Source organism: Enhydra lutris, unplaced genomic scaffold (genome assembly GCF_002288905.1).
Source record: "Enhydra lutris kenyoni isolate GAN:26980312 unplaced genomic scaffold, ASM228890v2 scaffoldscaffold5, whole genome shotgun sequence".
NCBI classification, from domain to species: Eukaryota; Metazoa; Chordata; class Mammalia; order Carnivora; family Mustelidae; genus Enhydra; species Enhydra lutris.
The window spans coordinates 54,293,349-54,317,437 of NW_019154089.1; the positions used below are offsets into that span (position 1 = coordinate 54,293,349).

Below are 24,089 nucleotides of genomic sequence, written 5' to 3' on the forward strand. Positions count from 1 at the left end.
ATCTCAGGGTCCTGGGATCGAGTCCCGCATTGGGCTCTCTGCTCAGCAGGGAGCCTGCTTCCCTCTCTCTCTCTCTTTCTCTCTCTCTCTCTGCCTGCCTCTCTACTTGTGATCTCTCTCCGTCAAATAAATAAATAAAATCTTTTTTAAAAAAATAAATAAATAAATTTTAAAATCTTAAAAAAAAAAATTCAGTGTGGAGACTTGGGACAAAATTACTTGTTTCCAAAGCAAGTGAAGTCCCTAGTATAACACCAGCTTCATTGTATTGTGGTTAGTGTAGCTCTTCCAGAGCGAGCATTCTTTCTTTTCTTGCATTCCTAATGCCTGAATTGATGTCTGATGTCATGTACATGTGTATTTAGTATGTGCTGAATTGAACTGAAGTGAGTTAATATGTAGGTGGATTACTTTCCAGATCTGATTCAGGATCACATGCATAAATAAACAGTAAATAGGTTGCTGATGAGGCCCTAATATGGGTTGGTTTTTTTGTTTTTTTGGGGTTTTTTTTTTTTTTCATTTTAAACCATTTACAAGATTTTCTCATTTAAGCATCTTGAAAACCCTGCATCTTTTAAATCCTAGGGCTTGAATCTGTAAACTATAACCTATTCACTCAAAGCAGGACTGAGGCAGGCCCTTTACTTCCTCAGTTTCTTTCTTACTGTAACTGGAATATAGTCAGCTGTTAGTATAGGAAAGTTCTGAAGAGTTAATTAGCTGGTGATTGCAAGTATGCTTTACAATGAAATGTTACAGTAGATTGACAATGCCTTGATTTTTTTTTTTTAAGTAAATGATTGAGTACATTTTATTTTTCAAAGGCCTTTGTACTTCCTTATCTATTTTCCTTCTTCCTTTGAAAATGAATATAAAAGCATCCCATTATAGTTTTGTGCTGATGATGGTAACAGGAGAATGTTTAATAATTATTATCCACAATCTTTTCACAGCTATGTCTATTTTGCACAAATATGTCTATTTTCAGAGAATTTGTCACATGGAATTACTGTGCTCCATACACATAATAATTTTGACAGGTAGTGTTATGGTTGGCTCCTGAGCCAGGCAGACGTGATTCAATTCCTTCTTGCTTTATTTATCAGCACTGTGTCTTTACCAAGTTACTGAATCTCTTTGAGCCTCAGTTTCCCCATCAGTAACATGGAGGTAGAGTCACTACCTCACAGAATTGTTGTGACGATCTTAATATCCAGGCCTGGCAGCATCTAATTCAGAGTTCCATTTCCTCAAACCCTTCCCCAAATCACCTACTATGAACCCAAATCCTATAAATTTTCTGTAAAACTCTCCTACTGAGGTGCCTATGAAGGTAAAGGTAAGGATGTGAAAATGCTCTGCACTGTACCTAGGACATGTCTGGCCCCCAAACCATGATTACTACTATCATCATCATCACTACTATTAGTATTATTTTTTTTTAAGATTTTATTTATTTGACAGAGAGATCACAAGTAGGCAATGAGGCAGGCGGCGTGGTGGGGGGGAAGCAGGCGCCCGGCTGAGCAGAGAGCCCAATGCGGGGCTCGATCCCAGGACCCTGAGGTCATGACCTGAGCCGAAGGCAGAGGCCTAACCCGCTGAGCCGCCCGGGCGCCCATCATTATTTTTATTATAACTACAACTACTAATAAATAATAAATGTACTTATTCATCAAAAACCCTGGTGAAGTGTCTTAATATTTTACATTGAAAAATTCCTTTCTGAAGACAGATATAAAAATATGATTTCAAAACTATATGACAGCCTTACTCTGGAGTTGATACCCAATTAAAATGTCATTTGATTTGATACCCAATTTAAATGTTAAATAGGTATTTCAAATTAAAGGAAAAGGTTGTCCTGATTCTTATTTGTAGAAGGCTTCATTGATCTGAACTCAGATTTTGTCAGATTTTTTTTTTACGGTGTGAAGCATAAACTATAAATAGAAAGCAAAATAAAATAAAACCTAACATGCTTATAAAGCCAGGGTTTGTGCATAATTCCCTGAGTAAGTTCATACCCATACCCCTCATGATAGCTCATTCTTAGACCTCTTTTTACTTAAAATACTGAGTTCAGATTTTACTAAATTGATTTTCATATTTCAGTCTAATTTATAATACAAATCCTGGCTAAAAACAGTTGCTTCTGGACTTGTCGATTTTTTTTCTATAAGTGGGTTTTGGCTTGCCTTTTTGCTTTTTATAGGGATATGTAATTTTCTCTGAATATTAATGCAGCCTTCCTTTTGACATTCCCTTCCTTTTATCTAGGAGCTGTTTACTTGGAGGGAAGCCTGGAGGAAGCCAAACAGTTATTTGGACGCTTACTCTTTAATGATCCGGTATTTATCTTGAATCATTTGATTTTTCTCAGTTATATATTATTACAGAAGATTTTATATCAGTTAGTGATTATGTTTAAAGAGAGTGTAGGAGAAACAAAGTCCCCAAATCTGCCATAGATGGTAGAGTTCAAGTATATCAGAATAGCTTACTTGGCTCTGTTGCAAATGGGAAAGTGCTGTGGCCACTTATATGAGGGGCTTGTCTTCTACCTGAAACCCTGTCTCTCCTCGTGGCCACTTACAAATTCAATATGAATACTTTGTTTTATTTTGAAGTAGCTTGAAGTTAATTATGATTTTTTGTTTTATAATCGTTGGGTACCTACCCCATGCAGACTTACTTGAAGCTGTCGCCTTTTGGCTTTTCTCTTTATGATTTGTCTTTATGTAGACTAGATAAATGTATATTTATTTTAGAAAGTCAGTTCATGGGGATTTTCTTATGGGCTATGAATAAAAAGCATGGAAGTACTTTTTTTTCTTAAGCAAATTATAATTTAAGAACAAATGATAGATTCTAAAATAGTTTCTGTTGTTACTAAAGTATTAAGCTATTAATATTGCTATAGCTACCTTTTTAATCCTGCATGTAATAGAGCATACTAGATGCTTTTTGTACCAAAACAAGTCAATTTAACATTTAAAGGGAGAGGCAACTCTGTATTCCAAATTGAAATGTCATTATAATTGAGTGAAATAGCCCTCATGGAGCAATAAAGAACACAGGAAGCCAGTGTTTGAAGCTTTTCTGAAACCTTTAGCTTAAGTGGCTGTCAGATGTTATTACTGTATTACTTAGGATAGTTTAAAAAAAAGAATCAATAGTTTTGAAAAATGTGACCTGGATGATGTCTGAGGATTTGATTTTTTTTTTATATTTGTTTTTATAGGGATATGTGATGACTTTATGTGTGTGAATTCTCTCCAGTGGGGAACGTTATCTACAGATGTTCCCTGTCCCCCATTTTGTCCTACACATATAAATGAGTGTGCATCTTGATTTATATCCGTAGCAGATGGCGTGTATTTTAAGTCTTTTTCTCAAATCTTAAAATATCTTTGTTCTGGCCTTTATCTTTTGTTGGCAATTTCAGTAACCTCTTTACTTTTTTCCTTCCTCCAGTCTTGCCTTAAACTGGTCCCCCTTCCCCGCCAAGTACTCCCACCCTCTTCTCCCATCTTACCTGCCTCCCTCCCCCCCCATCCATTCTGTGTTCTTTTCCTAAATAATACACAGTTATACCCTGTGGTTCTTAATTGCACCAGTTTTTGTTTAGATTCTTTCCTCTCTTTAAACTGCTTTTCTCCCACTTGTCTACTTAGCAAGCTTATCTTATAGTTCCAGTAGCAAGTGCAGTGCTGGCGAGTACAGTGTTTAATAGATATTTGTTAAAGGAATGAAATGAATAAGTGAGTGAATGAAAAAGCAGAGTCTGAACACACACTTACAAATGGAACGGCTGAGATTCAGAATTCATTTTACTGTATCTCTTATGAAACTGAACAGTGCTTAGTAATATATGGTCTTTCCGTTTCAGTGTCTTAAAGTGCACACACTAGGACATTCTAGCGCGTTGGACATCTCCACATTGGTTTGCATCTATTTGGCAGGGCGTGTCAGACACACTGGTGAACCGTTGAACTTTACTTTGAGTAATGGTAGTGTGAAATTCTAATCAGCCACAGGCAGCCTGACACAAATCTCTAGGCCCGCAAAGTTTGGTTGATTGAACCCATGTAGTGAGGAAGGCGAGAGTCCTTTCTGAGGCCTGGGCTGGTGCTGGCGGAGCCTAAGGAGGGGCCAGGAAAGTGGGGTCCATTCTAGGTTGTTCACCTTTTCTGAGGCTGGCTTAGAAGAAGTCAGGGATTACTTTGGGATTGGGAGCTATCAGGAGCCAAGGGCAGGTGAGCATAGTGTCCCCAGTAATCTTTATTTAGAGGATAAGACAGAGCAAAGCAGGTCAGAGGGCAACACTGGCAGGAAAGCAGTAGTCCCTCCAAGAGGAGATCTGTTCTGACATTTTACAGCTGCTGTAAGACCTTGAGGGAAAGTTTTCTGCTAACCTTGCAGCTGGCTTTATCTGTGTCGTCCCCCTAGCCCTGTTCACAGCAGGGCTGCTTTTCCCCCTTCCCAGCCTGGTCTGCTGTTCATTCACTCTTCCAGCCCAGACCATTTTTCCTGGTTCCAGGTTTTCATCTCTGTGTGACCCTTCATGGCTTCCCAGTATCTTCAGATCCATTGTTGCAATTTGATCATTCCAATGGGCCTCTTAGAAAGACAAGGAGAGATTACTATGTAATCTTTTATATTCTCCCACTCCCTCCCCAACCCCTTTTGGTCTTTATGTATCTGTCCCAGGATCTCCGACCCTGGCCTTTCTCTGGAACTCCAGAAGTTGGAATTCCTGTCTTTTCAGATGGCTCCTGGGCAGCTTCATGCAGGTGTTCCACAGACACCTCATTTCAACAGTTTAGCATTTCCGCTCATCGCCTTAACACCAAAACATATTTCACCTCTCCTACTTTTATGATCTAAACCCAAACCTTAGGATCTACTTTTGTTCTGAAGCTTTTTTCTCCCCATCTCCATTCAGTTGCAAACTCCTATCAGTTCTGTCCTTAGTATCTCTTGAATTGGTTCACTGTTGGCCATCCTCTTGCTTTAGGGTCTGCCCCACTCATCTCTCACATGAAATACTGAACTGGTTGTGATTCCCCACGACTCCAGTCTCTCATTCATACTACATTTAAGGTTGTCTTCTTTTTAATATGCAGATTTTTTGGATAGATTTTATTTATTTATTTAATAGAGAGAAAGAGCCAGAGAGGGAATACAAGCAGGGGAATGGGAGAGGGAGAAGCAGGCTTCCCACCAAGCAGGGAGCCCGATACGGGGATCAATCCCAGAACCCTGGGATCATGTCCTGAGCTGAAGGCAGATGCTTAACAACTGAGCCACCCAGGCGCCCCTAATGAATGGATTTGATTTTGGTCTTTGATTTCTTTACTGTCTGCCAAAGTCTGTATTATACAACAGAGCATTTAGGAGTTTTCATAATCTGACCTCCTATCTATTTTTTCGTCTACCATCTTCTCACTCCCCCTTTATGCCATTCTAGGAATTCCCTTTTTTTTTTTTTTTTAAAGATTTTATTTATTTATTTGACAGAGAGAGATCACAAGTAGATGGAGAGGCAGGCAGAGAGAGAGAGAGAGGGAAGCAGGCTCCCTGCTGAGCAGAGAGCCCGATGCGGGACTCGATCCCAGGACCCTGAGATCATGACCTGAGCCGAAGGCAGCGGCTTAACCCACTGAGCCACCCAGGTGCCCAGGAATTCCCTTTTTTAATTAAAAAATTTTTAAGACTTGATTTTTTTTAGAGCAGTTTTAGGTTAACAGCCATATTCAGAGTAAAAATTTCTCCTATACCTCCTGCCCCCCACACATTCACAGCCTTTCCCATTTTATCAACATCACCCATCAGAGTGAGCCTATATCATCACTCAGAGTCCATAGTTTACCTTGTATATTCTGTGGATTTGGATAAATGTATGATACCGTGTATCTGTTATAATCTCACATAAGAGTATTTTCATGGCCCTGACATCCTCTGTGTTCTGCCTATTAGGAGTTAACTTTTTATGCCTGTGTTCTTTGAGACATACTATTTGTGCATTTATGGTGCTCTGCTTTTGATTCCTTCCCCCTGCTGATTTGCCAGATTCCTCGTGTTCTTCAGGGTACATCTGAAGAGCTACCTCTTCTTCAAAGCTTCATCTAACACCCACCAAGCAGAGTTTTCCTTGCATTTAGTATATATTGCTATTATAGAACATCTCTCAGTTCATTAAATTATACTTACCTTCATTTTTCCTCACTTTGCTCCTTTGAGGACAGGGATGGTATCTCATTTGTCTTAGTAAGCTAGTATGTAATATGTATTTAGCAAGAATGTGTTGCTAAACAGCAAGTGTTGGCAAGGATGAGGAGCAAAAGAACCCTCGTGCACTTTTGGTAGGAATGCAGACTGGCACAGCTACTATGAAAAACAGTATGGAGGGGCCTCAAAAAGTTAAAAATAGATCTACCCTATGATCCAGTAATCACACAACTGGGTATTCACCCCCAAAATACAAAAACTAATTCTGAAGGACCCATGCATCCCAGTGTCTATTGCAGCATTCTTTACAGTAGCCAAACCATGGAAGCAGCCCAATTTTCTATTGACAGATGAATGGATAAAGAACATGCGTGCGTGCGTGCGCGCGCGCGCACGCACACACACACACACACACACACACACACACACACACAGGAATATTATTCAGCTATTAAAAAGAATGAAATCTTGTCATTTACAACAACGTAGATGGAACCAGAGAGATAAAGCTAAGCAAAATATGTCAGTCTGAGAAAAACAAATACCATATAATCTCTCACTCATACATGGAATTTAAGAAACAAATGAACAAAGAAGAATAAAAAGACAAACGAAGAAACAGACTCTTTAACTATTGAGAAGAAACTGAGGGTTACCAGAGGGAAGCTGATGGGTGAAGGGATAGATAGATAGATAGATAGATAATGGGGATTAAAGAGTTACACTTATCATGATGAAAGAAATAAAATAAGGAAAACAAGAGTTGTATTAATAAATGTCAACAGTCACTGAACATTTTCCAGAACACACTGAAGGTAGAGGTTTTTGCCTTGAGCTAGTAAATGCTAGAGCTGGGATTCCAATCTGGATTTTTTACAGGATATTTTCTCTGGCACTGAGGTGTGGCAGAACCTGATCTCTGAGTAGGGTAGATGAAGAGAAATGGAGGCAATTGAAATAATCTAGTTGTGAGGGGTTGAATGGTTACATATGTAAGACGTCTAAGGAGAAATCACAGTGTCACTGAATGAAAAACATAGGAGAAGGAAGAAAGAGGAATCAAGTTGCTGAGAATTTTGAATTTTGGAGATTGGAGTTGGTTGGAAGCAATGGCTGTTTATTGTTAACTGTTGATATGACCAACAGTAGTAGTGGCGTCTTCTGTGTGCCAGCACTGGGCTCACTGCTTTGAGGAGGAAAAAAGCATGAGAGAACAGGAGAAAGTTGCAAGAAGGGAGTGACATAAAGCGTAATTCATGCTACAGAGAATTCAAGGGAAAGGTTATTGAATTGGTTAAGAGAAGCTCTCTAAAGTCCTTTAAAAGAACAGTTTGATATTTAAGCTTTATTTTTTAATATTGCCCCCCCCCCCCCAAGAAAACCCCTCTAAGTGGGATGCAAGTTGTCTAAAAATATTCGGTATTTTATTTCATTTTGTCATCATGTGTGTCACAGTGATAATAAATGTTCCTCTAACTTCTTGCCCCCAAATTTTTAAAAAATATTTTTCCCTTTTTTAAAAAATCTTTCGTTATTTGTTTGAAAAACCTAACATCAAGGCCAGAAAGTAGATTCATTCAGAGGCTCCCTAGAGTCTAAAACTGAAGGAAAAATGCTTTAATCCTGAGGAAGCTCTAATTATAACTGCCTCTAGATTTAGCTCAGTGGATAAAATAAGGTACTGGGCTTCTCCATAAAATTCACTCATTTCCGTGTCTCAAGGAAACATTTGTAGTGACCTGTGGTAAAAGTGTGGTCTTATACAAATGGCTATCAGACAGATGAAAAAATGTTCATCATCCCTAGTCATCAGAGAGATTCAAATTAAAACCACATTGAGATACCACATTACACCAGTTAGAATGGCTAAAATTAGCAAGACAGGAAACAACATGTGTTGGAGAGGATGTGGAGAAAGGGGAACCCTCTTAGACTGTTGGTGGGAATGCAAGTTGGTGCAGCCACTTTGGAGAACAGTGTGGAGATTCCTCAAGAAATTAAAAACAGAGCTTCCCTATGACCCTGCAATTGCACTACTGGGTATTTACCCCAAAGATACAGATGTAGTGAAAAGAAGGGCCATCTGTACCCCAATGTTTATAGCAGAAATGGCCACAGTCGCCAAACTGTGGAAAGAACCAAGATGCCCTTCCACGGACGAATGGATAAGGAAGATGTGGTCCATATACACTATGGAGTATTATGCCTCCATCAGAAAGGATGAATACCCAACTTTTGTAGCAACATGGACGGGACTGGAAGAGATTATGCTGAGCGAAATAAGTCAAGCAGAGAGAGTCAAGTATCATGGTTTCACTTAACTTGTGGAGCATAACAAATAACATGGAGGACATAGGGAGATGGAGAGGAGATGGGAGTTGAGGGAAATTGGAAGGGGAGGTGAACCATGAGAGACTATGGACTCTGAAAAACAATCTGAGGGTTTTGAAGGGGTGGGGGGAGGGGGTGGGAGGTTGGGGGAGCCAGGTGGAGGGTATTAAGGAGGGCACGGATTGCCTGGAGCACTGGGTGTGGTGCAAAAACAATGAATTCTGTTATGCTGAAAAGAAATTAAAAAAAAAAAAAGTGTGGTCTTATAGATCTGAGAGTTTAGGAGCTAGATTTGGGTGTTTTCCACCCCATGTTAAAGCAGCTCAAATGCTAATGAATGAGTGCCTAAAATAAAAGACATCTGAGATGAGTTTTAATTACAAAAGGCTGAGCTGATGCACATTTCTGGGGAATGGTAAACTAAAAAATATGATTAAAACAGCAACTTAATCCCGTGTATTAGGTTAAGCAAATGTGTAACTGAGTTTTAAAAGGTATCTTTGACTTCTGGGTGTGGAGGTGGCTCTTTTCCTCCCGAGCTTAATAGGCTAATTAGAGTCACTACAGGCAGTTTGAGTGTTGAATTCACTTAAAAAAATTTAGTTTGCTAGCACTATTGAATTTGCAATAAGTGGAGTCAGCATCTGAAATAGTTCACTATTTCAAATAATGGCATTTTATTTAGTACTCCAAAGTGTGTTAAATGGCTCCCTGGAGCATTAAAGGCATCACTCTATTTTCCAGGACCTGCGTGAAGTCTGGCTCAATTATCCTCTCCACCCACTCCAAGTAAGTGTAACCTTCCTGTCTGCAGTGAGCTTTATAGCTCTAGGTAGTCACGTTACTTTAGTTTGCCCGTTATTCCCTCCTTCTTTTATCAACCTTTGATGCCCTTCAGTGGCATTATGACTTTAAGCTGGGGTGTCAGGCAGAACTGGAACACTTTGGAACAAATAGTAAGATGAACCCATGTATTGCATTCATGCTTTGGGGTGGGGTGGGGGAAGCACTGGGGGTCATCTTCCCTCACAAGGCAGGAGGAGCTGCTTGTACGATTGTGGTATGGTGCCCTTTCTCCCCCAAAAAAGTGATATTCAGAGCTTAATAGATCAATTCTACTGTAGCTCCCTGGCTGCTATTATAAAGAAAATAATGTGGAAATGAGTATGCACTTAGTAAAAAGAACAAATACTAAATTAACATTGCTAAATTGTAACCTGATTTAGATCTTAGAAACTGAAGGCTTTGACTCAGATTGCTTATGGATTGTAATTAAAATTTTAGTACAATGTGATGACTTTTTACTCAAGATTTTGGTATTTAAAAGATCTGTATGTGGTGAAACACTTTTTCCTAGTTGGTTTAAAAATTCTTTATATTCTTTTATTTCTCTTTTACTTGGAGACATATATATGTATACATATGCATATATATATTCTCATATACATATTTTCCTATGTGCATGTATGTGTATGTACATTATATGTATATGAGAACCACTAGTGGGTGAACTCTACTGAGAGGCTTATAGTAATAAATGGCATTAATTCGAAGAACTTTAGAAACATTAGTATGAAATTGTCCAAAGTTGTTGAAAATGTTCACTTTAATTACTATTTTCATATTTGCTGTACGCTCTAACTTTTGCATTGAGTTGTTCAAGGCTTATTGTTATGTGGAGCCCCTGCCTAGTGGTATAGTAATCCCCAATATAACCTGAATCTGGCTTTAATCATGTTCATTTGCCAAAATAGGCTGGTCCCCAGAAGACACACAAAGGTCATATTCCTCTAAAGCAGTGGTTTGCAAAGGGCAGTCTCCATACTGACAGCATCTGCCTCTCCTGGGAATTTGCCTGAAAGGCACATTCGGAGTCCTTACTCCAGACATACTGAATCAGAAACTCTGGGGGGTAGCGCCTGGCCATGTGGATGAATGGGCCCTACAAGGGTTCTGATAAATGTGAGAGTTTGAGAACCACTACATACTAGATACACATATTCTCCACCAGCAGTTCTTCACTTTGCCTCTTCCTTGGAGAGTTAGTATAATACTTGGGATTTTGAACTATCTGTGTACAGTACTTGGCCTTGAAATTTGTTGGAAGATTGGAAAATATAATTTGAGCCTTCTTTAAATATTAGGCTTGTTTGCCATTCGAAGGGATGAGAGAGAAGCTTCCGTGTTTTATTGGCATTTCAGAAATTTCTGCTGTGGGAGAAGGAATTTTACAAAACACTGTCCTAGAATTGGTAATTACTCTTGTAACCAAAAAGTGCACATGATTTTTATTTATTTTTCTCTTCCTGCAGCTACAAGAGCCGAATACTGATCGACAGCTTATTGAGACTTCTCCGGTTCTGCAGAAACTTACTGAGTTTGAAGAAGCAATTGGAGTAATTTTTACTCATGTTCGACTTCTGGCAAGAGCGTTCACGTTGAGAACTGTGGGATTTAACCATCTGACTCTGTAAGTTAGATTTAACGGTGTAATCCCAGTGTGACCATTCAGACAGGCAGTCCCAAACCTTTACTGTGTGCCTTTCAAGGGAATTGGGATTTCAAACAGATTTCCAGGAAAGTCACATCATGAGATGGGTGAGTAGCCAGACGCTGGTGTGGATCAGGGGATAGGTTCTAATCCAGTATTTCTGGTTTCATTGTCATGCGTCTTATTTCTTCATAAAGTATAAGAGAAGCATGAAGAAAGTAAAAATTTTATCTGCAAAGGGACAGATATTAAGTATTTTAGGCTTTACAGACCATGTGGTCTCTGTTGCAGTGATTCGACTCTGCTCTAGTAGCATGAAAGCAGCCACAGAGAAAATGTAAATGAATGGGCCTGGTTCTGTCCCAAATAAACTTGCAAAAACAGACCATGGGCTGAAGTTGGCCCTCCGTCCTAGCTCAAGATAAATGATTTGGAGATGAGCTAATATAATAATTAGGAAAATAATCAAAATGTTATTTCTTTGCCTGTTTTTTTTTTTGTTTTTTTTTTTAAGATTTTATTTATTTGACACAGAGAGATCACAAGTAGGCAGAGAGGGGGGAAACAGGCTCTGTGCTGAGCAGAGAGCCCGATGCAGGGCTCGATCCCAGGATCCTGAGGATCATGACCTAAGCTAAAGGCAGAGGCTTAACCCACTGAGCCACCCAGGCGCACCTGCCTGTTGTTTTTGTTTAGTTCTTGGCTACTCTCCCACAAGTCAAATATTCACAGCTCTCTTTGGAGTATAAAGATTTAAGATTCTTGTCATAGATTTTTTTCTTTTAATAGTGTCCTTAAACTGGATTCCAGCTTTGAAAGAGAGAGTGTATATTTCAATAAAGAAGTAAAGATTTAACAAAAGAAAATTCCTGAACATTTTGCTTTGTTTTGTCTGAATGGCGGTTATCTGTACGGGATTGTTATCTATATTTTTCAACTAATACTCCTTAACTTCTGACCAGGCACTATTTACCAGTCTTCATTTATCAGTTATTTAATCCTTAGATAGTAGTCCCTGCACTCTTCTTTGAAACTCAATCTGTATTGACTCAGGTCTCTTCTCAATTGAGGGGACTTAGGGAGTTGTATTTAGTTTTGTGCTTTAAGGCGAGGTGAACACATTGCCTTTTAAAACTGTGCCTTTTTAAAAATTCTGTTTCTTTTTTTAATATACAAATGCTTATTGATCTCTTTCCATTGATGTTGTTATTTCCAGAGGCCACAATCAGAGGATGGAGTTCCTAGGTGACTCCATAATGCAACTGGTAGCCACCGAGTACTTATTTATTCATTTCCCAGACCATCATGAAGGACACTTAACTGTGAGTTTGTGTTAAGTCATTCTCTCCAATAAGATTACTGTGTAATAGAGTGAAGATGAGAACAGCCAAATATATATTTATGTAATTAATTACTTAGTTCTTGACTTCAGTATACATATGGTTTTGTTCATTTCATTATGCAAATTGTATACAAAGCAATATAGAAAAAGAACTTGTTTTATACTCCTTCATTTAATGATTCCCTACTCTACACGATGTCGAATTAAGCTAGGTTTCATGGGAAGAGCAAATATTAGTTGACACCCATCCATAAGGAGTTTAAAAACTATTAGCAGAAATGAAAAATATAAGTACATAGCTACAAATACTCTCTCTCTCTGTATATATGCACACACACTATGTGTGTGTTATGTGTACGTGAAAGTATAAGTAAGTAATTGTAACTAAATACAGGAAGAGAACCATGTGCTGTTTAGGAAAAGATAAGATTTCTTTTAGCTGTGGATTTTTAGGAAGGCTTCATGGGTATGATGATGATTGAGCCTTTAAAGGTGAGTAGGATTTGGCCACTAGGAATTAATGGGAAGAAATTTCTATGCAAAGACATGCCACACATTGGGCCTGCTGAAACAAAGGCACAACATGAAAAACCAGATGATAGAGAGACGGTAGGGAGTCAGTTTGGCTAGATCCAGGGCAGAGTTGAAAGGGACTTAGAAAGACAAGGTTTGATTTATGAACAAAGTGAAACAGTCCCCATGTCTCTCACTTTCGTTTCATTTTATAAAACTGCATTGAGCTTTTCTATTTGTTGCATACTGTTTGTACTCTGAAACTGATCAATAATACAGCCAGAATGGTGAACAAAGCGTATCTGGAAGCCAGTCGTGATATCTCTCAAGGCACAAGAATAACCTTTGAGAAGACCCTCTAGAGTTGGGCATTGAGAAAGCAAATACTTTCCTGGGCCACGAAAAATAGTAGTGTGCTCTAAGATATTTTGTTAGTATAGCCTTCCTTTTTTATTATACTTGAAGCAAATAATAAGTCTTTCATACTTTGCATCTCTGTGATTTTTATGCATGTTTTACTTTGAATAGAATTGAATCTTATCTCTGCAGCTGTAAATCCTGGAAATAGTTTGCATGAGACACAAATATTGGAATTAAGGAGAATATGATGATTTGCTTATGTTGAGATGTAATTTTTCAGTGAAATTTCTAAGGCTAACAAAATATGATTCTTTTATTCACTCACTCAATGAGTATTGTATTCATACCATGCCCTGGAAATCAGTAATACTATTGTTTTAAATTTAATTTAAAATAAACAGTTGATTACCATTTAAAGTTGACTACTTTTGGATGGACAGGGAAGTATTTCCTCTTGAATTAATACCAAAATCTTAAGAACACAGGAGTATTAACCAAAAAGAAACTAGTGTCTAGTATCTTCCTGTGAGTTAGGGAATTGATAAATGCTTATTAAGTATGTTCCATTAGGGAGTAGACTTCATGGCTGTCAGAGTATTTGGTTGGTCTGAGAAGTGGTCAAACCAAGCCATGTGACTTGAAACAGTGATTCATTTTTTGGCCACATAGAGACCACTGTTGAAAATGTGTGACTAAATATACACATTTACCCTGTATTCCTGCAAAACTAATTGTGAACTCTAGGATTTTGTGGAGGTGGAATGTTATAGATCAACAAGTTTACTGCTTCCCATCTTGGGCTAGATAGAGGGAAAACCAGGACTATGCTAAAGACTCTAGTTTTGTGTTTTTTCCAAAACTGCTTCAGTGCCATAGCTGCAGTTTTATCCAAAATGTGTTGATCAGCCTTGTTGTCTTAAAATTAGAGAATTTTTGAATAGCTTATTAGAAAGATGGTAAATGACAAAATTATGATATGATGGTTTTATTAACTATATTCACAGAAAGCTTTGGTAGAAATCAATAGGACTGACAGATCTGCTGGTGAAACAAAGATGATCTGTCATCCATTGAGTACACACTTTAAAAGATACTAACTTTCGTCAGCCCTGGCATGGTTGCTCTCTTCCTCCTTCTTGAAACACTGTCCTTCATTGGCTTCTGTCAGTTTTCTTTCACCTCTGTCCCTTCTCCCATGCTTCACTCCTGGTCTTTCTCTCACCTCTTCAGCCACTCTTTCTCAGCTTCCTTTTCAGGCTCATTATATTCTGTACAGCTGATGGATATTCTGATGTCTGAAAGGCTCCCTCCTAGGCCCTTGTCTCTTTTCATGAGAGCCCCTGCTAGGCGGTCTTTTCCATGTACACACTATCAGCTTCATTCTAGGGACAATGATGTCCAAACAGATCTCTTCAGTCCCATTCTTCCTGCGCTCCAGTAGGTAGCTGCCCCCTCGGCATCTCCACACGTCTACGACTGAACCTAGAGTCTTCTGGCACCGGCTTCTCTTCCGGTGTTCCCTGAGTAATTGAGTGGCAGCAGCAGCCATCCTGCAAGTCAGAAATACAGGAGTTATCTTTGATTCCTCCCTCCACCCATGGCCCTGTATTCTAGACCATTCACAAGTTCTTACGTTGTTCCTTCTTGAGTAAACACCTCATCTTCATCACTCAACCTCTCAACCAGACTGGGTCACCTGGACCACTGTAATGGCTTTGTTGCTGGCAAAACGTTACAGGCATATGCTTGACAGAGAACCTCCGTTAGAAGGGGTGGCATTTATTAAATTGCACAGGATAGGATCTTAAGGTTGTGTTTGTGCCAAGCACTAGGCAATGTACTGTGTTAGATATCCCCAAGAAGTATGCTACCATGTGCAAAGCTGGCCTTTGCAGTTTTGTACTCTCCCACAGGGGACATTGTCTCAGGCAGAGACCCTCCCGTCGGCCCAGGTTGTAAGCCTGTTGGCCAGATCGTAGCTTCCTAACTGGTCTTCCTCTCTTCGCTACCCCCTGATCCAACGATGCATTTTCGCTTGGCGGCCGATGATGTCTTTTCACAGCAGAGCTCCTGTGACCCTACTTGCCGTTCATTTTCAGTCCACTTGGTTTTTTCCTCTCATCTCCCCAATCTGTAAGTGTTGGGACACTCCCTGTTCTCAGACATTTTCTCTTTTCTCTTGACCTCCTTTCTGGGAGTGATCTCACAGCTTTGAGTACTTGTACACACCACTTTGTCACGTAGGTCTTCTGCCTGTACTTCTCGCCCTGACTTCACACTTGTGTCTTTGTATCTCCAGATACACTTGAATACCCAGATATAAGATATACTGCAATCCCTAGTTGGATTTCTGTTAGGCATCTCTGACATAATATGGCCAAAACAAAGCAGATATCCACCTCAAAACCTGCTTTTCTCTAGGTGTTCTCCATATCAGCAAGGATCATTTCATTCATTCTCAGGGTTGCTCAGGCTGAAAACCTCAAAGTCATCCTTAACTCTCCTCTTTTCTTCATGTTACACCATTAGCCGCTAGCATATCCTATTGATTTTGCCTTAAAAATTTGTCCAGAACATAACTACTTTTCAGCAGCTCCACTGTTATTACCCTGGTCCAGGCTACTATTATCTTTTCCCTAAATTACGGCCATAGCCTCCCAACTGGTCCATACCAACCACCCTCCCAGCCCTCAGTCTGTTTAGCACATCATCTAGAGGGACTGTTTTTAAAGGGATGTCAGATTACAGCCCTCCTTTGTGAAAAACCTTCCTAAGATTTCGTGTCTTAGCGGTAATAGTGTTGTTGCCTATAAGACCTGTCTCCCTGACACTGTCTGTCTTTATCTCCTAGACTTTTCACATTGGAGCCTGTGCCATTCCTATAGGACACTAAGCAAGCCTTTGCCTCCAGGCCTTTGCACATGCTGTGGCCAAATTCTTCATCTCCCTCAGGTCTTGGTTCAAATGCTATCTTATCAGTGAGGCATTTAACTTACCCTGCTTAAATTGTGACCTCTTCCCCTTGTCCCCGGTTCCCCTCTCCCAGCTGGGAACTTCATTTCCATTTTCTCCTTAGCACATACTATGTATTTTACTTGTTTACAGTTAGTCTTCTCTCATTAGAGTATAAATCCCTTGAGGGCAAGAGTTTTTGTCTGTTTTCTTCATTCCTGATTCCTGATTTGTGGAGCAAAACAGTGCTCCACAAATATGCTGAATAAATGATTATCCTATCCCAGTCCAGTCCTTTGTTTATTCCTTGGATAGTGACTAAAGAACAAGGAAGTTCTGGCCTGGTCTGGCCTGTGCACCTGCCCGCCTCATACCACATACTCATCTTTTCATTGTGCATCTCTATAGTGCCCTGTTTCATGTTCCTCCAAGCCCCCTCTGTCCGTCAGGCCCTGCATGTGCTGTTCTTGTTCCTGGAGAACATTCTGCTTCCAACCCTTACTCTCATCGGCCTGGTCTTTCCTGCTCTTCCATTCGACATCAGTTCTGGCTTGACTTCTGGATACAAGGAGAACCTTTCCAGATGCCCTCCCACATACCCCCACCCAGTCAGAAATCCATGTTCTTTTCTTTCCTGGCACTCACTTATTTTGGTTTGCCTGACCCACTAACCCAGAAGTTCTGTGAGAGCATGTATTTATTTACCACTTTGTGCCCAGCCATATGGTAGGCTTTCAATACATATTTGATAAACAAAAGAAAGAGTTTTACAGGCAGCTAAGTTGTATGGAGAAGGAAGTAGAAGTGGCATTGGAGGGAAGTGCCATGTTGTTTTATGTATAAAGAAGAAGGTTGCAAACTTATTTATTAATGTCTAAGATTAAAATTAATCGAAAATTTGTGGAGGATTACTTACTACAGCTGCATTTGTATGAGGGGTGGCAAATTATTCATTATTATAATTAAAGAACACACAATTACATTAATTCACACTGGGAGGCATTATTTAGCTCTGAGCCCTTCCTTTGTGCACTTGTCTTACAGAGAATAGGACAGTTGAACAAATGAAATCATGGATTTGAAGTTCTGAATGCTGATGGGGAAAAGCATAGCGTTGTATGAGTTGGATATTCAGAAGGCCCTGCTTGGGAAGGAATATCAGGCATAGATGATTGTTCTAGGATGACTGAGGTTGATTTCGTAGACTAAAGTATTTTATTTTTAGGGTAGAACCTAGAACCTACCATGTAGGGATTAGGTAAGTAGTGAGAGAGTCCCAGAGAGCACTAGCTCAGACCAGGATGCCTTGTCTTGTCACACTTGCAGGTTTTAACACCTGATATCATTTTTCCCTCTATATCATTCCTCCTTCTTAGCCTTTACTCTTGTGCTACAGAGCTAAAAATAGTTGCTAATCCCATGCCCCTACTGTGTGTGATGCGTCATGCCCTTCTGTGTGTGCATCGGTGAGATGAACTTGCAGAAATTTTTGTTTGTTTATAGAGGAATGCTTTGGCATAATGAGAAAGCAGGGATCACAAATAAAACGTTTGAGAACCAGTGATCTAATCCCTCTCTGCTGCCTCCAGATAGCACTAAACATCAATCATTTAGGCAAACGCAGATCTCATCTACAAGATCTCTTTGAGAGAATAGATTCCACAGCCTCCTGTTTGAGAATTTCTTTGTCGCTGACATAATTGGGTTCTTTGTATCCGACCTGCACCTCGCCCGCCAACATTTGTGCTCCTTTTCTTTAGTTATAATAGGAAATGGAGACCATCTGGCTACCACTCTTGGTGTAACAGCCCTGTGTGGCACATCACTGTCACTTTTAATATGATATTCCGCTTTCACCCCGTGCTCTTATAGTGACGCCCTTAAAATAATCAGTCACAGTCTTCTTACTTTACACTAGGTGGCCCTCTTTGGTTGCTCATGTCCTGCAGCCATGGCTTGCTCTTTAGAATCAAGAGTGAATGGAGAAGTTAAAGGAAGAATGCCAGTAGGTTTCTTTGTTTGTTTTAAACCAATAAACCTTTTTCCTATTAAAATTTAAGTGTAGTCATGAGAGACTGCTGTGCTGAGATAGTAGAAAACATCCTGGATTCTCAAAGTCAGAATTGGAGATGTGTGACACTTAGGTCGGTCCTGCCATGGCATCAGGGCCTTGGGCATCTTGCCACTTGTCCCAGTTGACACTTTTTGGGGTTCCTTCTCCCCTATAGGAAAGTACAGACCTCTTTACATGACCTGCAAGACTCTGCCCAGAGATGAGCCAGCCTCGCCTTTGCCTCCATCAGGGCCCCCCTGCTGACTGTGCTCTGATCTGTCCTCCAGTATCCACCACCCCCTGACCCTCTCTCCTGCCTCCCTGTGATCCCCTTGCTGTATCAGGGCCCCTTGTTTTGTCAAAGCTGTTCCCTCTAACTGGAAAACCACTTCCCACCGTCTTAGTCTGTTCAGGCTGCTAGAATAAAGTACCACAGACTAGGTGGCTTAGGAGCGGTAGAAATACACCGCTCACGGTTCTAGAGGCCGAAAGTGCCAGGATCAGAGCGCCAGTTCGCTTGGGTTCTGGTGAGAGCCCTCTTCCAGGTCGCAGACTTCTCATTGTACCCTCACAAAGTGGAAGGGGCTAGAGATCTCTCTGAGGCCTTTTGTAAGGGCATGGATCCCCTTCTTGAGGGCTCCACCCTCATGACCTAATCCCCCAAAGGCCCCCCACCTAATGCCATCATCTTTAGGGGTTAGGATTTCAACATAGGAATTTGTCCCGGGGTGGTGGGGGCGGGGGTTGGGGAAATGACACAGACATTCAGACTATAGCACCCACCCTTCTCACAGACTCTTTTTTTTTTTCTTTTCTTTCCTCATTTCTGACTCTGTTCATCAGAAGCCACCTACATGAATTTTTTTTAAATGCATATGTCCAAATTGTATCCCCAGGAATACTAACACCTTGGTTCTTGAAAGAGGCTTGAGCTCCAGTATCTCAGAAGCACCTTGTGATTCTGATGGACCAGCCAGGTCAGGAAAAACTGTTTTTCCTCAGGCGGCAGGTTGTCCCCGAGGCCTCTAGGGAAGGCCGGGGTCGAAAGGGGCACCTGCGGGCCCTGTGTCCTCCGTGCTGTCATGGCAGCTAACGTGGCCACTTTGTGTGGCTTCCTTTGGAGATTAGCAGCCATGGGGTTTCGATCATCTTGGGTCTGTCCACTGTCAGCACAGCACCTGGCACGGAATTGGACTCCACAGCTGCTAACTGAATTGCTGTAACTCTGGGAGGGTTTTCTGCCTTGTGATCCCCCTTGTTCCCACTTGTTGGCAAACAGCATGATAACCTTCTAGACTAGAATTCGGCAAAGGCCAAGGGTGGAAGCTGTCATTTAAAGGACTGCCATGCGGACTCTCTTGATTAGGTATAGAGCAGGATGTTCCTTCTTTTCAGTTCATATTCTCAGTTTAAATGGACTCTACAAATATGGGTGATTTCTAGCTTCCTTCTTCCCCACTGAGTTTTGGTTCAGGCTCTGAGTTTTGGCAAGAACTTCAAGATCGCTTTCTGCTGGCCACCTTGCGGCTTCAAGACCTGTCAGGGTGTATCGTAAATAAAACCGGAAGCATTTGTTTCCATTCTCATTGCTTTCCTCGTCCTCTGTCCATCACCATTACTGTGTAATACTAACAAAGGAGCCCTGATGCTGGAAGGCAACTGCGAGGGCCTGGTAACCTGCGATGTATTATGGTGTGTTGTGTGGGCTCATGTGGTGTACTTCGAGCTTGTTGATTTTGAGGCATGAAATCCCCAAATAGGCAGCCTGAATTAGAGTTTTGTCTTCTCACCAAAGCAAACACTGAGAGAGAACCCAATTTGCTCAGCGTAACCATATACTCAAAATAGCCCTCCTATTCCCCCTCCGGCCTCTACTCTGAGAACTGCCTCCCCCACTTCCCCATGGAGAATCCAAATGAAAAAAGATCTCTCCCTTCCAGTTCAGTTATTCTGTAATTACAAGATATTAGGCTGATGGGCTCCTATTGGTTGGGTTTTCTATTAACATTACACGGTAGGCCTTTTTAATTTTGAGCTTCTCTGTGGATATTAATTTTAATGAAACATTCACTATATTGAGAAAAAAGATAGAGTTGGGGGAAATAGGAGGAGGACAGGAGCAGAGACAAGCAAAGAATAATAGTCTTAACTCAACAGCAAGCATGGCTTATGAAGATCAAGTTGTATTTCTGCTTCATGCATCACTGTCAGACAAATTAAGAACATATTGTTTCTTATTTATCTATTGTCAAGGATGCAATCTCAGGCATTGAGAATAAATCTTGATTTTCATAAGCTCAGTTGACACTGGAGCCACAGAGCATAAAACTTGCATCTAATAAACAAAGTGCAGTGTGGAACAGCAGGGGGTCCAACGCTAGCACAGCCCACAGCTGCTTCCTGTTCCTGGGCCCTGGTGTCAGGGCTGTTCCTTAGCAAGAAGGGATTGTTGTAGGAGACCAAGAATTTGTTATAACTATTGTAAGAACAGTTCTACTTTTAGGTATGTTATTCCCAAAAATAACATGTTTGGTCTATTATCTGTCTGCTGCCCCTAGCCTTCCTCCTCACTTCCTCTAGTGAGTGGTTCCTGAGTGCTGAATTCCTAAACTGTGCTTGCTGGACAGGCACCTCTGTGATGGGTTTGTTGTATAATTTTCATGCCCTGTTTACCGTTAAGACTTACGGTGGTGCTTGGAGGACTCTTTGCTGACTGAAATTTTTGCTAGAGATTTTTGTTTTGAATTCTTGAAGTTGAAATGTGAAAATTACATTTCAGTTTGATTAGAGATGGAGTCCCAATTTGATAAACTATGACTCAGGATATATAGTTTATGTCCTTAAAATAATAAAAATAAAAATATAAATAAATAATTCAAATATTTTAAGTAATGCTTACTAAAACATTACTTCCCCAAATCCTAGAGTATCAAAATTACCATCAGTGCTGTGAAACTTGAAATTTATTTTAGACACGTTAAAAATACTCCTTTAAAACAGTGACAGAAAACAGGTCAAGTTTGTCTGTGGATGGTGCATCAGATTGATTTCAGAGGGGCACATGGAACTTATTTGGGGTGACAAAATTGTAGAAAGTTGTCAAAACTCATCTAACTGTACTTGAAATGGGTATGTTTTATTGTCTGTAAATGATACTACAGTACAGTTGATTTTTAAAAATGTTAATGCTCTTTACACTTAGTAACATTACATTTAGTGGAATCTATGATCTTTAATCATGGTATAGTACCATCTCCTCAACATGGGTCATTGCTACTAAACAACTAAATAAACTATTTAAAGGACAGGTAAAATCCAGGAGCAGCATAAGTTATTAAGAAGCTAGAAGCATATGGAGTTTGTTACAGCAGCCTGGGTATAGTGGTTGAGGACTTAACCATTGCTTACCGTGGTGTCCCAGTTAGTAATGTGGTTTCAGTCTGGTTGGGCCCAGCACTGGAGTGGGGGAGAGATTGCAGTGAAATGGTTTTTTTTTTTCGTGTGTGTGTGTGTGTGTGTGTGTGTGCGTGCGTGCGTGCGTGCGTATTTAAGATTTTACTTGTTTGAGAGAGAGACAGAGATAGTGACAGGGAGCACAAGAGGGGAGGAGAGGGAGAAGCATGCTCCCCACTGACCTGGGAGCCTGACACAGGGCTCGATCACAGGATGCTGGGATCATGACCTGAGCCAAAGGCAGACGCTTAAGCTACTGAGCCACCCAGGTGCCCCGTGAAATGGTTTCTAAATGTGCCTCAATTCCTTTTGGCCAGTTGTTGCGAAGCTCTTTGGTGAATAACAGAACTCAAGCCAAGGTAGCTGAGGAGCTGGGCATGCAGGAATATGCCATCACCAATGACAAGACCAAGAGACCTGTGGCTCTTAGGACCAAGACCTTGGCAGACCTTTTGGAATGTGAGTCTTAGAGTAGAGATTTTCTCTTAACCTGCAGATTCAGAATGTAAATCAAATGCACCCACATTTCTCTTACTTCTCATTATTATTATGTTGTAATAAAGAAACCTTTTCTATTTTAATTTTTATTTATGCTTTTCTCCGAAGTTTGTTAGAAGGAGAATATTTTGGAATTAAGACATGTGAATAATGAATTTTATGTTCAGTCTCTGTTCAGTGGTATCACCCGCCCCCCATCCCTGCTTCTCTGCCCCTCCATCTTAATGCTTAACCATCACATCCTTGGTGGGAAACAGAAGCAGAATGCGAAGATTGGTAAGAGTGACTCATAGCTTTTCTTGCCACCCAGCTGCCTTTGTACAGGGGCATAGGAGAAAGAAGGATAATTTATTCACTAAATACCAGAACTATTATCTGTTGTTTTGAATGAGCTCAAAGCTCTATGGACAAATATTGTCATCTTTGGCAATTTTTGATATGGTCTGGAAACATTATAAATAATCCTATTATGGCTAACTAAAGGATTATATGCATAATTTTATTGTTTCTGATACTACTTTAAAATAAGTGGGCCATTCACTGGGCTTTGGAACTTTTTAAAAAAACGTTATGGTATTTTGATGGTTGGAATTATATACAAATATTAAAGTCTACCATGCAAAACCAGCTCATTGACAAAGTGCAAGGGCAGTCTGACCTCTTTTTCAATTAAGAAAAAGTTACTTAAAGATTAAAGTTACAAAAATGTTAAGTGATCAGTTTCACTGGCAGGTTTGTTTGGGTTTTTATTTTGTTACCTCAGTGAAAGCTATTTTTATTATCTTCTTTTAAAAAGTCACCATTTGTTTCCTTGGTTAAAGTGTCTTTTCACGAAGTCATCTTTGGGGTCACCATTTCTTAATGCAAAGTTTGATATATTGTTATATTATCATTAAGCCTAGTATTAAGTTTTTCTCTGGGCAGATTGACTTTACAAATTGTCCCATTTCTGTATGTGAAATGTAACACAGACCCTTGTAAATGGATAGTCTTCTCAAGACTGGTGTGGAGAATGGCCTTCCACAAGAATGTGTTCATTCCATGGTCGTATCTGATCTTCAGGTTTTCTTTTGATTTGTTGTTAACGTGGTTGTATTCCCAGATATCATTCTCTCCCTGCTGTACAATAGCATTTTGTGTACCACTTAATTATTTATTTAGCCTTTAGCCAAATGTAGTTTGGTCTTTGTACTCTTTGATTTTTGCATTTTATTCACACATCTATGCTGTTGCTTCCAGTATTAGTGATGAAGGGAGATTCTTGTTTGAAGAAAGAGGATAGGATAATTCTAAAAAATAAAGAGGGCCTGGGAGTTGAAAACCTCATTACAATGTTTATTTAAAGTCTAGTATCTTACTCTTTGAGGAAATGGCAATGCATTGTGGTTTTATTTTTAAAATGTTCTCTTTTTCAGCATTCATCGCAGCGCTGTACATTGATAAGGATTTGGAATATGTTCATACTTTCATGAATGTTTGCTTCTTCCCACGATTAAAAGTAAGCTCATATAAAATTTAAATTACTTACATACTTCATGCTTGGCAATTCCAGAACCCATTACTAAATACTTCTCGGGGACTTGCCACAGGAGTTCATTTTGAATCAGGATTGGAATGACCCCAAATCCCAGCTTCAGCAGTGTTGCTTGACGCTCAGGACTGAAGGAAAGGAGCCAGACATTCCTCTGTACAAGTGAGTACTTGCTCCTGCAGGCATTGGACTGTTGAGTTTAGAGTCGATGCTGCAGGGGTCTGGGGGAAGATCGAACCCAGGGGGAGTCCTGACAAGGCGCCTGGCTGGGGCCTCCTTGACGCCGACTCTGGGCCCAGCATGGAATCTCTTTGGGCATCTCCGTCTT

At 40.2% G+C, this 24,089-nt stretch overlaps 1 protein-coding gene across 4 annotated transcripts in view; it reads left to right on the top strand.

The window, feature by feature from the left end:
• LOC111140887 (drosha ribonuclease III) overlaps window positions 1-24,089 on the top strand; it is a 119,503-nt gene that overhangs the window by 87,911 nt on the left and 7,503 nt on the right. For all 4 annotated transcript variants that reach the window (XM_022493136.1, XM_022493133.1, XM_022493134.1 and 1 more), the window contains 7 exons: window positions 2,284-2,354; window positions 9,313-9,357; window positions 10,881-11,038; window positions 12,276-12,381; window positions 22,050-22,191; window positions 23,646-23,728; window positions 23,820-23,923. In XM_022493136.1, the coding sequence (XP_022348844.1) occupies window positions 2,284-2,354; window positions 9,313-9,357; window positions 10,881-11,038; window positions 12,276-12,381; window positions 22,050-22,191; window positions 23,646-23,728; window positions 23,820-23,923 (709 nt within the window). The remainder of the gene's footprint in view (window positions 1-2,283; window positions 2,355-9,312; window positions 9,358-10,880; window positions 11,039-12,275; window positions 12,382-22,049; window positions 22,192-23,645; window positions 23,729-23,819; window positions 23,924-24,089) is intronic.